Source organism: Echiichthys vipera (genome assembly GCF_963691815.1).
Source record: "Echiichthys vipera genome assembly, chromosome: 18".
NCBI classification, from domain to species: domain Eukaryota; kingdom Metazoa; phylum Chordata; class Actinopteri; order Perciformes; family Trachinidae; genus Echiichthys; species Echiichthys vipera.
The window spans coordinates 13,733,587-13,750,412 of NC_139843.1; the positions used below are offsets into that span (position 1 = coordinate 13,733,587).

General features: G+C 40.5%; 3 protein-coding genes across 3 annotated transcripts; all 3 read right to left on the reverse strand.

The window, feature by feature from the left end:
- Positions 1-21: 21 nt before the first annotated feature.
- On the reverse strand, positions 22-4,723 carry dnaaf3l (dynein axonemal assembly factor 3 like; the record flags this gene model as incomplete). Its single annotated transcript, XM_083932670.1, has 11 exons — positions 22-163; positions 369-443; positions 628-742; positions 1,455-1,593; positions 1,706-1,828; positions 1,909-2,031; positions 2,128-2,328; positions 2,456-2,610; positions 2,710-2,803; positions 2,905-3,011; positions 4,642-4,723. The coding sequence occupies 11 exons, from the start codon at positions 4,721-4,723 to the stop codon at positions 22-24; spliced, it is 1,356 nt and encodes a 451-aa protein (XP_083788796.1).
- A 1,669-nt stretch (positions 4,724-6,392) lies between these two features.
- On the reverse strand, positions 6,393-10,599 carry syt5b (synaptotagmin Vb; the record flags this gene model as incomplete). The annotated part of the gene is made up of 9 exons (XM_083932671.1): positions 10,483-10,599; positions 9,410-9,613; positions 8,308-8,483; positions 8,116-8,214; positions 7,777-7,944; positions 7,236-7,403; positions 6,965-7,079; positions 6,691-6,824; positions 6,393-6,602 (listed from the first exon to the last, which is right to left on the reverse strand). The coding sequence occupies exons 2-9, from the start codon at positions 9,606-9,608 to the stop codon at positions 6,393-6,395; spliced, it is 1,269 nt and encodes a 422-aa protein (XP_083788797.1). The 5' UTR covers positions 9,609-9,613; positions 10,483-10,599.
- A 2,225-nt stretch (positions 10,600-12,824) lies between these two features.
- LOC310960848 (ferritin, lower subunit) lies at positions 12,825-15,610 on the reverse strand. Its single transcript, XM_083932675.1, has 5 exons — positions 15,475-15,610; positions 14,115-14,218; positions 13,717-13,863; positions 13,497-13,622; positions 12,825-13,324 (listed from the first exon to the last, which is right to left on the reverse strand). The coding sequence occupies exons 2-5, from the start codon at positions 14,214-14,216 to the stop codon at positions 13,175-13,177; spliced, it is 525 nt and encodes a 174-aa protein (XP_083788801.1). The 5' UTR covers positions 14,217-14,218; positions 15,475-15,610; the 3' UTR covers positions 12,825-13,174.
- Between the last annotated feature and the right edge of the window lie 1,216 nt (positions 15,611-16,826).

The window sequence follows — 16,826 nt, forward strand, 5'->3', positions numbered from 1 at the left end:
AGCAGAGTAAATTAACCACCGTTACTTCTTCTGTGCTATGAAAACAACATGGACGTCATCACTCCTCCCCTCACGCCACGGCTCAAATTCAGCCTCCAGAGCGATGCTGACCACTTTCTCTGCAAAGCCTGCTTCCTGTTCTTTGTTCAGATCCAAAATGTACCTGCGATATACACACACATTGACACAATTCATTAGTTAGTTATTAACTTTTTACCTGTGGACTTGCAGATGGGATATGCAGCAAACACAGAAAATAGGCCAAACAAAAACAAATGCACTTGAGAATAATATAGCATAGTCAGTGTACTCTTGGTGACTATAATGTCACCATGGTAACAAACCCTGTTACTATAAAAAACCCTCACTTGGCCAACTCCACGACAAGCACAGCGTCTGGTGCTGCAATCTGTCTCACCGTCGGGCCCAACTGGTGCACGCAGCTTTACAGCATTGACAAGAGGGGGAAATGAAAACACAGAAAGGAAATATGGTCAGCAGTCATAACAGTAGTTTGCAGTCGAGGTGGCTGGATCGGGTTTTATGTTAAGTTACCATTTTTGTATGAAAGAAAATATTGATTATTTATTCCATCAAATGATATGTTAAAGAAAAAAAAGCTCTCACCTGGCAGAGAAGTAGATGGTGTTAAAGAAGTGGGAGTATTTCTGTTTTTCCGGCAGTTTGTAAAGTGAGTCCATCGGCAGGAAGCTCACAGAGATCCCGTTCAGATGCATCAAGTCTAGAGAGGATTTGAGAAAATTCTGTTCTAAAACTATCAAGTTTCATACACAGTTACTGTTTCATGTGTGCTAAAAGTCAAAACAGAAATTAGGAGGATTTTGAAAAAAAGAGGATGTCCATGTCTTTTATTTATCTATTTATTATAAAGCAGGTGGAGGTGCTTTATAAATACTGTGAAAGTATCAAAACGCTAAATCCACAGAGAAATGCACACAGCTCGTATTCAGTAACTGCCTTTAAACGAGCCGTCAGGACTTCTGCACAGTTGTGGTGTTAGAACTATACTATATATTGACAGAAAGTGCTGCTACAGTGACGTTACAGTCATTCCCCAGCTGCAATGACGGTACAGAGACGTTGAAAGCACAGATGGCGAAGACCTGGAAACACGGACTGAACAGAGCAGACTGGGCTTTTTCGGGAGAAGTGTTTCAGTTTCAGAAAGAAAGTGAATACAGGTATATTTTCAGACAGACAGTATGAGAAAACAATGTGTTCTTTTGAACATTAAAGTATGTTAACAGGTTCTATTAGAAACCGAAAATACAGGTATGAACCTGAAAATGAGCATGATAGGAGACTTCTTTAATGTAATCAAACGTGCATAGCCCATTTTCACTGTGAGTTAAGTGGCCTTTCTTTATGTGTGAGCTGTTCTGACCTGCACTGCACTGACAACCACAGGCCTGCTAGTGTTAACAGCCACTTACCATTAATGGTGACAGATTTACGGTCAGCCTCTGGGGATTGCTCATCTGCGTCTGGCTCTGAAGTGGAGGGGTAGCCCCGTCTGCTGGACAGGGACTGGAACAGTTCCTGTACATTTGCAAAGGAGATATCCTGGGCTGTCTGTCGAAATGAGGAAAAGGAGGAGACAGAAGTTAATATGTTCCAGCAGCTGTAAAATGAAAGGATGTGGAGAGACATAGCTGTAATCCGTGCCATCACTACTGTGATTTACCTTGATGTGTTGCCCATTCTGTGTCTTCAGCAGGCTCTTGTCATCAGTCTCAATGCCAAAGGAGAGGTAAGGACTGGAAACAATGTCTCCCCAGTAGCCCCTGACAACCACTTTGTCTCTTTTCTGTCCAGACACACGAAAATGTTCCTTCATGTCATCTCATTGCTGCATCGTGTAGAAACATTGTGCAGACAGACACTCACCTGATTGAACACTCGTGAAGTGAGGAAACTCGGATTGGTTATTTGGTAGACACCTTCCCTCATTTCGAACGCCAATCCCCGTTCTCTCCATTGCGCATACTGTTGTTTGTTGATGACACCGCACTGCAGATACAGAAAGAGTGTTGTTTAAACCTCCAAATTTCTGTCTTTATTATTGTCCCCGACAAACAAAGGAAAGGACACCACATATTCAAATACCCCTCTCTCATGCAGTTTCATTGTCAGATCCCAGTCGAAGCAGCTCTTCTTGGAGTCGTAGCGTGTCCCAAGGTGCTGCCTGACCCGATAATCCCAGGCTTTGGACATTAAGATAGGGGCAGCCGACTCTGATGAAGACGATGAAGGCCGAGGCTGGGTCCACAACTTAAATATCCTGGCCAGTTCATCTCGCTCCTTGAACTGTAGACATATTCAAAAGGGTATTTACAGTCTCAATTTACATGGCTTTGACTGAGCAGGCCTCAAAAAAAAAAGACCAATGATAAAGTCCTAAAGAAACAAAGGCTTGTTTTACAAATGATTGTACCTTAAGAAGAGTTGTATCTAGACAGGGGTGTGTGGCTGTCTCCATTGTTTCTGTTACAGACAAAGAGAGCTGTGATGCTGCACATCTCAGTATCTCTTCTGTCTGACTGCGGATCTCACTGTTCCCGAACACCTCCAGAAAAACCTCTGTCTTCTCTAAAAACAGAAAACGTGGCAAAATAACTTAAATATTGAGGACACGTACCTTTACGATATTTATAAAGTTAATCATTTAACAAAATCCATTATTCTAACCATTATTTCCCATGCTTTCCTTTGGCATCAGTGCCAGGTAGAGGAGCAGCAGCTGTCTGGCCACCACCTCCATGCTGTTTTCTATCACCCACACCTACAGTAGGGCAGAGAAGATGAAGCTTGTAGCTCACAGTAGAATACATCGATTTTTTTCTCAGCGGGTAGCATGAGAGTTTGAGAGAGTGAGAGGCTCACATGAAGTTTCTCTTGGTTGTGCAAACCAGAAATGGTCTTCAAAATATGTCGTGGATCTCCGCTGCCGACCAGTAAAACATTGACCTCCCCTTTAAGCCTCACAGGGCCTGGGAACAGAAAAAGAGACAACACACCGCACGTCAAAGGTTGGGTACCAATTTCAATATTAGTACAAACTGAAATGTGTATGTGACACACTTTTGTACCGCATTTGTACCCTTCCTTACTTATTTTTGTTATTCTGATATTTAAATGATATAGAAATTAGGGACACTTCTATTCTGGAAAATATTTTCATTACGAATTACTGTTGAAATTTTCACAATACAATTTCAAGTTTTTGCTCTCCAAAACAATTTATTTTGGTCAGAAGAGGTGGTGAAGAAATAAAAATGTTGATGGTTGAAAATACATTTCCTAATATTGTATAATTTTTTATCATTTTCATGGCTTCCATTCTTAAATTACACATACACATTTACCCCTTATTTTTCTCCTGTGTTAATTAAATAGTGCAACGGACTGTTCTGACTGTTAATGTTAATGTTAGAATGTGTCACTGTTCGAGTGAATCACTAAGATGTCCCACAGGTCAGTGAAGTGACATGTTGTTTTGTTAGAGAGGCTTGAAGCCTGTAGTTAAAAAAAAGACGAGTAAAAACGAGAGTTAGAGGTTAGAAGGTTGTTCTTTGTTGGCGTCGGCTGCGGCCCACGGTAGCCGTGTTCAGTTAGAAAATAAAGCGCAACAAACTGGATAAAGTCTCACCGCCTGATCATTGAGGGACGCTACAATATTATGAAAAAGATTACAGAAACACTTCATTCAGTTGAGTTCAATAACCTTGTAGCAGATACCAACATGATGTTACAGTCATACAGTCAGAGGCAGATTAATGCACAGGCTGGCTTAGGCTGCAGCCCCATTGGCAAGACTATTTTACTATTTTTATTTTTTAATTTACCTCACTGGAAAAAAACAAAACAAAAAAAACTTGCCTCCTATTGTGCTCCTTGAAGTCACCGATTGGATAGATATATCATTAATACAAATTTTTGCACGTCATTCTTCGACTTGTTTTGCATAAACTAACAGGAAGCAGCATGATCCATTATTGGTTGGTGAATGCAGGCCTGATATCCTGTGGCAGGATTTAACCATTTATGTTGCTTGATGTATATTTCATAAGGTTCATAAGGTCAGTTTTGTTGTCACTGTTACTAGACAGTACAGTGGCAAAATGGCAGAAAGGAAATGTGACAGTGCACGAAAAAGACGACTGAAAGAACAGCTGGACCAAGATCTACTGAAGAAGATTCCTAAATTGACAGGATTGTTCAAGGTTGCAGACTTTTCTTCTGTTCTGGTTTTTTTATCTGATAAAGCACGATTAATAATGTTGGGGGCCCAAACAAACAGTAGCCTAGGGGCCCCTGACCACCTTAACTCACCCAACTGCATACAGTGATAAGGCCATAGTTTGATTAACATTTATAGCTGTTTATCTAACATATGGTAGCTATGCAGGTGCATTCAAAATGTAGTCTATTTATGGAGGCTAAAAGAAGCTTACACTACTAAAGTGACAAAATGTAAAGAGAAAATTATCATTACGCAAAAAAGACCCTGTTTTCTTTTAATTGCTATATTATTAGATCATTGGTATCAATACATTAACATGTAAACAGTAGGGTGAAGCTAATTTGGATGTGACGCATCCACGTGCACCTGAGGCTCACCCGTACTCAGCAGGTCGCGCGCAGGGCTGAAGCCCCACAGGGTGACGCAGCCAGCGCCCTCCGACGCTCGTCCAGCACTCATCCTGTGAACGTGACCCAAACAGGGACAACAGGGACAACCCGAGCCGGACACCTGGAAGCGGGTCACAACATGACTCAGCCATTAGAGGTAACGTTAATGTTTTGTGTTAACTCACGTGAGATAGCTTAGCTTAGCTTAGCACAACCGTTAACTTACAGCTAACAGTACTTACTTAGGGAAGAAGATACAGTGTTATCTTATCAATGAAGCTGTTATCCAGGGACACAAACCCGTCTCTTATATCTACATATTGTGGTTAATAGACAAAACAAAAGTGGGAAAAGTGGGAAAACTCACCCGACAGACTGTATAACGTTACTTTAGGACAACAGGTAAAGTTTGCAGCTAACCGTCTGCTCTAAACAGAAGGTTTGGGTTCTGTTGCTAGGCAACCGTTTGTAAATGGGGAGGACATGCGCCATCTGCCGGTGATGTGGTCGGATGTTTAGGTTTTATCAAAGTGAAACATTGCTGGATGATTGGATCATAGGTGCAGATCCCAGTCTCAATTTCTAAAAAACTTGAATTGTCCCCCCAATAAAATGACCCTAAATCATTCAAAAATTGAACAAATGTATTTTCAGACTTCACATTCTTCACATTTAAGATTCTCATCGTAAAAGAAATGATTGAAATGGTGGAACAAATATAGTTTGATAAATATATATCTCTTTCCATCTCTGCTCTCCTCCACCACAACACAAATGAACGGGTCGTTTCTTAGAAAGACAGGCTTTAAAAAGAGGGCTTCTAATTTTATATATTCATCCGTATCAATGAATCATGCATAAAGTAGTCCCTCACACCGGGAGAGAGGGAAGATGGGGAGAATGGGTTAGTAGACATTAGATGCAAGAGACCCTTAAAATTAATCATGATTTACTAATATAACAGTTAAGTAAGCAGTGATAGGCGCTGTTGGCTGTTAAAAATAAGCAAGAAAGGTAAGAACCGTAAATAATTCCCTGTTCAGTACTTTTTGAATGATCTGGCGAGTCTCTACAAAGTTGTGATTTACAGTATGGTGGCATGGTATGAGTTGCATACGGGCAAAAAAACCTCCCTTTGTGCCCACACCCATCCTCACACATTTTATTTTATTTCTTCCAACAGTTAAACAGTAAAAACATAAACTAATGCTACCTTAATTTATTTAAAGACAAGAGAAGTGTTGATGTGAAATTGGCCATTGTGGGTTTATTTTCCCTTGAAAACATCCAGAGCATTACAACAAGCATTTTTCAGGACTCTGTTGCACCACATTACTACAAAAAAGCAAGAAGGCCCACTGTATATCTCAGGAGATGTAGGAGCTCTAACATCTCCCCAGACCAGAGTAACTTTTCACAACTCTCAAATCCTTCTGTATATACTTCCAAATGTTACTGGGCCCTTGCATGAGCATACACCGAAGATGCACATTTACAGACGAGTGTTTTCCAAGTATACAAATACAGAGTCGTATTGGTTAACAGTATAAGGTAAACATGGGAAGCCGACTAACAACCAAATATCAAAAATTGTATGTACATCTGGCACAGGCACACTCACACTCACATGCATGACACACACTTTGAAAGACACAAAATGGAAAACAGAACATGCAAATTAAGAAAACATCAGGATTATCAATAAGTAACATATCAGCAGTTTGTCGCACCAAAACACTCTAGCGAGGTTTTGCTTTGACTGCCGCATCGACTTCTTCTTCTGGCAGGAGAGTGTGCCACTGGGCTACTGGACGTCTTGGATTGGCAAGCATTTCTGACCAGTGGCGCAGACCAACTCCTGTAGCTCCGTAACCCATAAAGGTCTTTCCAATGGGGTCATTGCTCCCAAGTTTATCATAGTCAAACACTGTGAGGACGACCTGCACTTTCTGAAAAACAAAAAAGAAAGATGTCATCAATTCACTTCCCATATTAACACTTTGTAAAATTGATAACTGATTTGAAGACTCAGCCTACCTGTATTTGCTCAAAGGGGACATCAAAGCTGAAACTCTCATTAAAGTAAGGATTGAGTGTGTTTTTCTTGACTGTGGTCTTTTTCTTCTTAATCCGTTTCCCATTTTGCTGGAGAACAATCTTGACATACGGATCTTATAGAAGAGGAAAAAGGGTGATGTAGTTGTGTTTTGTTGGGCTTTTTTACTTCCTCATAAGACATGACATTTGTTGAAGTGGCCCAGTTTTATGAGAAATAAGCAAATATCTGTCAGAATGACAACAAGTGACAAACCTGATAAACCGCCAACATCCATTTTCTTCAGATTCTTTGCCTCCATGATGTTCACGGTCAGTTTTCCAGCAGTGGGTACATACCGTAAAGAAATGCAAATATCACCCAGTTTTTCTTGCTGAAAAAAATATTTTGGATTACCTGGATGTCCCACCAAATTTAAATGGATAAACCTTTATCAAACTGCTGTTATCAGATTTTTCTAGAAGCGAGACACAGTATATTAATCTGAAAATTTAAATACACACAACAATAGCACAACATATCATACCTCCTCCTTCTCGCCACTCTCCAAGTCTCTCCATTGTTGCATTGGCTGGCCCAAATCAACGCTGTTCATGGGAATCTTTATCTCACCGATCTGATCATGCTTGGAGAAACGGTCAAAGTCATAAACCTGCAGCATCAAAGTCTTTCCGCCCAACTCTGCATACGGGATCTAGAGAGATAGGTTATCACAGCGTTAGGATGTATAATAGGGTTAGGGTTAGGTAGAATTGTGTTAAATGTAACAAAATGTACAAATCCAGACAATTACAAAGAACATATAGTGACAGGAGACAATTAAAAACATAAACTGTTTAGATATTTTTTGGGGGTACCTTGACAGACGCCATTCAGGGAATGAAAGACTAAAAGACGAGGGGAAGTAGAGACATAGGCCAAACTTCTGCCTCACGAGGGGTAAAAGTGACATCAACAACCTGGAACACCAACACAAGCTGTGACAGAGACATAAAACAAGAGAAAGAACAGACAAATAACACAGACGACAACAGGTCGACGAAGACGCAATGTCAGGCACGTGGTACCTTGAAGATAAAAGTCTCGTTGAAAACGGGGCATAAATTCTTGCGTTGGACTTTGGTCTCGTACTTCTTCTTTTTGTCTGGCAACAAAAAGACTTTGACATAGGGGTCTGAGGTGCCCCCCATGTCCATAGCAGCAAGGTCCTGAGCCTGAAGGATACCCACTATAAGCTTTGAAGGAAAGACAACAAGTGTCAGAATACCCGAGCAAAAGTAGTCATGAAAGTCGCGTATACATAACTTCCTGATTAGTTATCAGTTATTTGTTGATATTTATAATTATCATTGATATGAATGTGTGTGTTGAAACTGATGGTGGTTTTGTTTTCACACAGGACCTACCTGGGCATCTGTGAAGTTGTAGTCCATCGAAAACTCCAGTTTTCCCAACTTTTCCACTTCTTTCTCCTCTTCTTCTCCTTCCTTCTTCACCTCCCCCTCCTGCCAGATAAAAACATCAGTGCGTTGGATATTCATCACGAAGATCTATGTCCGGTAAGATCAAACCATAATGTGTTACTGGAAATGACATACCTTCTCTCCAGCCTCTCCTTCACCTTCCTTTTCCTTTTTGCGCCGACCTGCCTTCCTCTCCCTCACTTTCTTGGGCTTTTTCTTTTTCCCGAAGCATTTTTTGAAAAGACAGAAGATGCAACATGCCACCAAAACCAGGACCACCACAACAATGGCTGCCACTGCCCACACAGGAACTGCAAAATAAACAGAAGGTGAATTCACTCATCACTTTTCACTGTATGCAAAATGGGAGATGGCTTATTATGGCAGAAAGGAGTAATGTCTGACCCCCTGGTGTCCGTTGTATTCACACCACATCACAACCCCCAAACAAAAGTACCCTTGACTTTTAAATGTCCCAAATTGTAAAAAAATAGTTTTCCATGTTTTTTCAATGATTAAACAGGTTGAGATGCTATAATATTACATGAATACTTTGAAAGTATCAAAATGCTCAATCCACAGAGAAATGCACATAGACAGTATTCAGAAACTGCATCTTTGAATGAGCCGCTCACACCTGTAATCTAAATCAAAGCTTAAAAACAGAACAGAGGGTTTAATGAAAATCGCTTAAAATCATCGAAATAAAATCTTACAACAATGTTTTTGACGGTTCCTTTGATCATTCTTGAACTTTTTCAAGCTCTTGTTTATCACAGGCGGTTTGCTGAGCAGGCATGTGTGTTGTCAACAACACCCTTCTCCACAATCAGATAATAACACACTCTAAGCTGGGAGTGTCCCTGAACAACCACAGTCCCCAACAGCACAGTTCATCATTGACCGCCCAACTCAAAGCCCCACCATAGTAGGAAAAACAATTCTCTCACAATTTTCTATGGCATGAACGTCCAGAAATAGTTGGTATAATGACCCAAAAACAAGCTGGTTTCATATAAAATCATTCTTTATACTATGTCGAATAAGTCAAAAACACTCTTCTTGAACCTTGAACAAAAGTGGACTACAATGGTCAATACAATATGTAATATTATTTATATATCATAATGTAATCTGTACAGAGGCGGATTTACTCTTTCACATCATCACCAAAGATATACAGTTGATTCACACAGGTAACTTGAATTATGACATTAAAATTATAGAAGTGCCTTACTTGGCAGATGATCAAGTTCATTCATGAACTTGTTCTTCATGTGGTTGTAGTCGTGGTCGGGGTGATGTTCGGTGTGCGAGTGCTCATGGTGTTCTGTGTGGGAGGGCTCATGGTGAACTGGTGCTGTTGCTTCTTCTGACTCTGGTTCAGACGGCTCCGCAGTCCTGCGGGCCCGGACCCTGACGCTGACCAGCCTCATGTCAGCTGTCAAACACAGCAGAATCAGTGCAGTTACTGTTGGTTTGATATGTTCTGTCTTGTCCACTCCTACAGTGAGAGATAACACAACTTCATATGTGCGCTGTGTAATCCCTATATCCACGCGTTGCAGTACAGTACGAGAGCATAGGACATCTCTAAGCCAGATGCTCAACATGGCTGACCCTAATCCCTCTGTTACTCTCATTCTCTCTGTCATCTCTCCCGCCCCATAACCTACACTTTCACTCCCTCGTTTGTTCCATCCTCATTTTTCTCTCATCCTTCTCTCTCTCTCTCACTTGCTCTCTCTCTCGCTCTCTCGCTCGCTCTCTCTCTCGCTCTCTCTCTTTCTGCACAGAACTGGATTAAACTGCGGAAGCTAGAATATTAATCCAAAATCCCAGATTCACAAAGCTTAAATAAAAAGGTCTCCTCCCTCAACCTTCTCTTTTCTAGAGTTTTCTGGAATGACTACTGTTTATTAAGGCATTTATAAGATAACCAAAAAAACGATAAGTTTTAGAATGTACTGTATGACACAAAGGTAATATTTTTGTTGGGATGTCTCAAAGGCAATGTTCACACTTGTCTAAGTGAAGCTACTTTTTAATAGCTTTTTAATGATGACAATGCTGACTCCACCTAAAACATTATTGACTGTATCATCTGTGTATTAGGGCGGGTGGTTTTGCTCTGAATCATAGGAAACTATAATCTCATCAGTCAAGGGGTTAGCCAGTCCTTTAAGTGGGTATGTTCAAAACCAAATTTCACTTTATCATAATATTCTAGCTTTTCTCGCCAGTTATTATTTTTTTTGCAGTGTGGCGCTCTTAATCATGAAATGTTTGAAATATGCATATTCATCTTACCTGTTGATATGTTCCTTTAGTTCCCTCTATGCCGACAGAGCTTTTGGAGTAACTTTTAGTTCAGAGTTTATTTCCTGTTGCTTCCTCTTTGGCTCGCTGTAGCCTTTACACACCCATCGTTCCTTCTGTATGCTGCTGACTGGCAGGCTCCGTGTAACCCTTTCCATCAAAGCTAAAGCGCTGGCAAATCACTAAAGCAGCGTTGGGATTTAATCTCCCCACCCCTCCTCCAGAATATTAGAATGCTGACGACACATCTGTTGCTGCATGTCTCTGAATGAAGACGCCTAAAGAGCAACTCTCACCTTTTCTTTTATTGCTACTCCACTGATAAACATTTCACATTTTGAATAATTCTCCTTGTCGAGTGGGAAAAGTGACTGCTCATTAGATTGATGAAAACATGGCAGTGGTGGTTTTGTTCATCAATGAGAGTGCGGAGGTCGTAGTGCATCCAGCCCTTCACTAATCCCCTCAGCATAGCCATCTACCAACAACTTTCACTAAGAGTGGATATTCCATCCTCCCCAACCCTTGGCCCACCATTTTACTGTACAAAACACATACCCGTATTTAGAGCACTGTGAACAGTAATCCCCAGGCATGCTGCCACATATTCGCACTGCTACATCTGGAGATCTCAGTGGCTCCAATCCAACATGCAACAGCCTCCTCTAATAGATTAATAAACTAAACTGCACAGAGAAACACAATGGAAACACTAATGCAGCAACAAAAATATAATATTGTTATTGTGGGGCTGTTGTACTTGGCTGCGTTATATTCCCCTTTTAGTGTGTGAGAATATAATGTTTTGTCAAAATGTGACATTTGTTGTCAGCTTAACAGGACCTTTTTTTCCCAAATGCGGGCACTCTAGTTTTAAGTATGAACAACAAAACTAGAGAGCATCCCCTCTTCTCATTTCTGTTTGTACATCCTCAGTTTGCATCTTAGTACCCTCCTACCTGAGATGTGAGGGGAGGAGGCGGGCCTCACATTGCCGGCTCTACTGTATCTCCACAGCGCTGACACAGTGCTTGCTGCACGGTTTAACATTCTAGCATAGGAAAATAAACAACGTTCAAAATCGTCTTGGCGCTTCACCCCGGATGCAGTGAAGGTGCCTTTGTAAAATAGATAGCGGAAGGGGAGGAGAATGCCAGCTGGAATAGACGGCCGATTAAAGGCTTTATCCCAACAGTCTAGATCTGGTGAATCAGAAGCACAAGCAGAGAGGAATCGAGGCATTAGGTGTCAGAAATCAATTTTATATAGTGGGTTTTCTTAGTTTTAAGTTATCAAATGTTGAATTTCTGCAGTATGTGGCTGGAATAGACAAACTCTGGCAGACATTGGAATCAACATCAGGTTTTGCAATTGATGAACTCACCCTCACGTCTACTGTGGGTCTGAAACATTGGGAAGAGTGGTTTCCAATTGTTGATCTTTCTTTTGTTTGTATATTTTCTTTGATGTTCCTGTATAAATTGTAGGATTTTCTGAATGTTGAGGGAGAACATGACAGACCCTTGAGCTGAGAGTGTCTCTGCTTCATGCATGCAGGAAAGATATAATTTACTTAACACCAGTGACTCCCTATTTTGGAAGAATTTCTTTCTCACAGGCACGTAACAAGACATCCGTGCTACGGAGAGACGTGATTTAAATAGGTGTGACACAACTGCTATGGTTTGTATATTCCAGCTGTGTGGCACAAGCGTTTTAGACTTCACGAGTGCCGAAAAGAATTCCGCAAAGCGCCCACCGGGGCATCCTCACTCATACCTCCTCCAGATGCATTTTAAGACTTGAGACGTCCTTCAAGATGGCAGATTAATTACTGGATCACAAGCAGGGGGACGGAGGAGACGGCACTTCCCATGTCAAAGCAATGTGACACAAAATAAATTTACAGAGCTGGTGTGAAGAAACAATTATTTTTTCTAAACAAGAAATCAAGAATTGATCCAATCTTCTTTTTCAAACTGTATAATACTTGTTTCATTATCTTGAGTGTGTGGCTGAAACACGAACAGAGTACAATGTCTGGCTGTGATGCACACTGTCAACATACGTCTGCAGCTGAGCTTATCTTTCCTCAAACATATAATTAACCAAGAAGCAGCATGGTCATTTTCACCACATGCTGTCTGGTAGCCTAATGTTAAACATTAAGCTCCCACCCAACAGTGACTAAGCAAAGTCCCCCTGTTATCTGAACAGTGTTCTACAGAACACGCGTTTAGACTTAATGACAAATGACAAAATAATAAATGATATGTGTTAACAATTGCAATACAGTTGTTAAAGCGTTAAAAAAAAGGATGAACAAAACAGTATGTCAGCATAGTCTGGCTTTATTCAATGTTTCAATGATATTCCAAATCTTAAATGACCTGATTCAAAAATAGTTTGCATTTTTACACAATGTGTGATGGTTAAAACCTCTGAAAAACTGGAATGCATAAATATGATACAATGGAGTCTAAATGAAGAAAACGACCAATCAACAGCTAGAGAAAAAATGGACGTTTTTCAGCATATTAATGAGAACATTATTTTTAAAGTATGGCTTAAGAAAAAAATGAGGTATTTTCTATTTTTACTTTAAACTTATCGTGCCATTGTAACAAGAACTCCGTGTATCTTTTTAAAACGTGGAGCTTATTTCACTGTACTGGTGTGACCTTTAAAGAGTGTGTTTATCGAAGAGGTATTCTCCCATAGGGCCGTGTGTCTCGGACGCAGTGATGCGACCCAGACTGCCAATGTAATCGCCCAGCTTCTTGATGGTGTCGTGACTGTCAACGAGGAAGTGCTGCTCGAGGAAGTCACACAGCTACAAAAGAAAGGAAGACAGGAAATAGTGAGTAAGATGTAAAAGAATGCCATAAAAAGCCTCAAATCTTACAGACTGATAAAGCTTAATATATACTGAACCCAAACAATAAAAACAGAGATCTAAGAGTAGAGTAAGAGAAGTAAGAGTTATATCCATCAGGGAGACTTACGTGAGGGTCAGTGTTGGTGCCAGCTCTGCGGTGCACATCAAGGATAAATGTGTTCAGGGATTTTTGGTAGTCCAGCGAAAAGGACATTGCATCCAGACCACCTCTCCAATCCTCTCTACTTGGTTTCTAGAACCAAAAAATATACTTTGATAAACATACTGTATGTACCAATCTTAACAATAATGGCTTAAAAAAAATACTACTTAAAAAATGGACTTACGGCAATAGTCTGAAGCAAAATTCGACCTCCTCTCATGTTCTGATATTCCAGCAGCTTCTCGGCCTGTTCCCTCTCCTTCACGGAGCGCTCCAGGAAAAAAGTGGAGAATTTTGGCAGGGCAACGTCATCCCTGTCAAAATACATCCCCTTGAAGAAATGGGAGAAACACAGTGTTAGGGATTACAGTGCATGCATGTGAGGAGAAAAAGAATCAACCTAGCAAAAAGGGGAATTTCTATCATTTTGAAATCGCTGCATAAAAAATATGACAAGTCATACTGGGACTATATATATATATATTGCACTTTGAGTCTGCCTTGTGTATGAAAAGTGCTATACAAATAAAGCTGCCTTGCCTGCCTTGCCTATATATATATATATATATATATAAATCTTACCAGAGAAAGGTAGGCATAGGATGCACTGAGCTTCAGGTTGATGAGTTTGTTGATGTCTCCTTCGGTCTCCGAATGGAGGTTTTGTTTTACCACAGACTGCATCTCTAAAAAAAAAAAAAAAAACACACAAATATATTGCAATTAATGTGAATACTATGGGCAACACTTACAAAACCACCCTACAATCACTAAGCACACTACAAAAAAAGAGCTATTTGTATAGTAAACAATGTAGGGTATCATGAACACATCCTGTATTTAAAATTACACACCTGAAAGTTTAAGGATCTTGGTTGCATTTAAAAGTGCCCAGACAATATATAAGCAAACAATAAACTGCTACATGTAAACATACAAATCGAGAGAGTGAGGGGGGCTTTATAACTTTAGAGAGAAGTTAAATTAGAAACAGCATTATGTTATCTCAAAATGTCCATTTGTGGAATGGTCTTGATGAAACGATTGAACAAAGTTTGCATATAATGCAATTTAAAATAATGTACTAATATATGTTTTAATTTAAGTTGGGTCTGTATTTAAGTACATAAATGAGGAAGGAGAATGTAAAACTCACTTTACTTGGTGCTTGTTCATTTTAAAAGCATGAGTGGAGTAGTTTTTTGTATTTTTGAAAGTTGTTCGTTTTGTTCATTTAATTGAATTTCACATTTGTTTTATTTATTTTTATTACTTTTGTCAAAACAAATGTAACCGTTCGTTCGAAGTAAAGATAAAAAGTTTATGTAATTGTAAACCCACCCCAGTCCAGATAGTCTCATTAACGTTACTTAACTTCCTGTTTTGTAGCACAACGAAGAAACATGACCTTACCTTTCCTTTCCTTTCTCAGTCAGCTAACAAACGCTCTAGTTCACTCGCACTGTGCAGTCACGTTATCAGTGTCCTGCACGGCTCTGCGGTTCAGCTTTATGCACCCGGTGTTTAACAGCTCCGGTGAAACACCCGCCGGACCGTCGTGTTACGGAGTGAGTTGAGTAAGTGCTGCGGTGTAAACGACCCTGACGTCAGACGTTGTGAAGGCTACATGCTAACTTAGCTGATTTAGCTGTTCTGGTGAACTCAAGTGTGTTGGTTCAAGTGAACCACACACAACATTAGCTTTAACGTTACCTCAAAGAGCTCATACTTTAATTAAGTTTGTTGGAAGCACTTAAAACAAGAACTAGCTACTGACACTATATTCAGTGGTTAGCAGCACTGACTGTTTGTTAACGTTAGCTAAGATAGCATCAAAGCACTAACAGGCAGATGTGTTAGCTAGCTGAACCTGGCTTGGTTAAAGTTTAGTTAGCATGGCATCAGCGACATTTAGATGTCACCTTTGCCTTTTGTCACTCACCCAGGTCTGTTTAAGTAACGTTACTCCAGGTTGTCAGTTTCTGTTGATAGCTGGCTTTATCTGTGATGTACACAACGCCACGCAGTGATCCTCCCCCTAGTTAGCTCCTGTTTGATCGCTGGTGTTTTCATTTTACTCTGTGCATCTCTACTGCCACCTCCTGTGCTCTGGACGAGTTACACATTTCACACAATGTTGAGCATGTTTAACCCATCCTAAACACAGAGGCGATCCGAGAGTCTGTTAGGGCTCTAGGCAAAAATTCACAGGGGGTTACAAACAATTTGACACCAATTAAAGCGCACATTGGTAGTTATTTTCAAGTTCTTTCTAAAATATGAATATAAACATTAAAAAAAACTTGAATTTAACACTGGGGGAGAAAAACCCTGGACCAATAAAACCAAAACAATAAAAAATGTGAATGTAGCAAACTGTAGCAAAAATGGACATAGCATACCCGTTGGGGTCCGTTCTTTCAAACTGACCCAATCGTCCTCGCCTACGTGAGTCGCCATCTTGTCAGACTTTGAATCCGCCTCATTTCCTCTTACCAAAAAAAGAGAATTGATGTGACGTTGGGGGGAGGGAGATACGTCCTTCTGTCAGACGTAAACCTCCAAGGAGAAGTGCGGGCCAGGGGCTAGCTGTCACTCAAGAGGCCACGCCCCTAATTATTCATAAAAGAAAAACTAGACTGGTACAAAAAAAAAATCACCCCCTCAGCGTTGTCATGGAGATATGACCTAAACATACAAACTATAATGTTTTTTTGTCCCAGGCCTTAAACAGATTTAATTATGTTGTGAAAACGGCCTGTTTAACATGGGGGCCAATGAGAAACTGCTCCATTATGAAACCTGTGGCCACCCTAGTGGCCACTCTGAGAACTGTAGTTTTTGGCACTTCAGTATTGGATCAACGAGGAAGTCGCTGTGGCGAGGGCTTGGCACAATGTCACTGCTGTAGTTTAAGTTTTGTCAGCCCTCAGGGGCCCCCTACTGGCCAGGGGCCCTAAGCAGTTGCCTGCCTTGCCTGCCGGCAAACGGGGCCTCTGCCTAAACAAAAAATATTTTAATATAATAATAAAAGAAACCATATCTGACAGATGATGTAATTGTCATTTTCCATGAAAAAAATCTCTAGCTGACGAAAGAGGTGATTGTAATTGTTCACGTTTGGCCGTTGTTATCTGTTTTGTTTCAACGGAGCGCTTGGACCTGGAAATCGTATCTTGAAAGTATGTTACGTTAGACTGAACAGCTAGCACTGTGTCATAGTACTGTATCCGACACAATTTATAAAAACAATAACAAAGAGCTGCATACAGTGATTAGTCAAAACAGAACTTA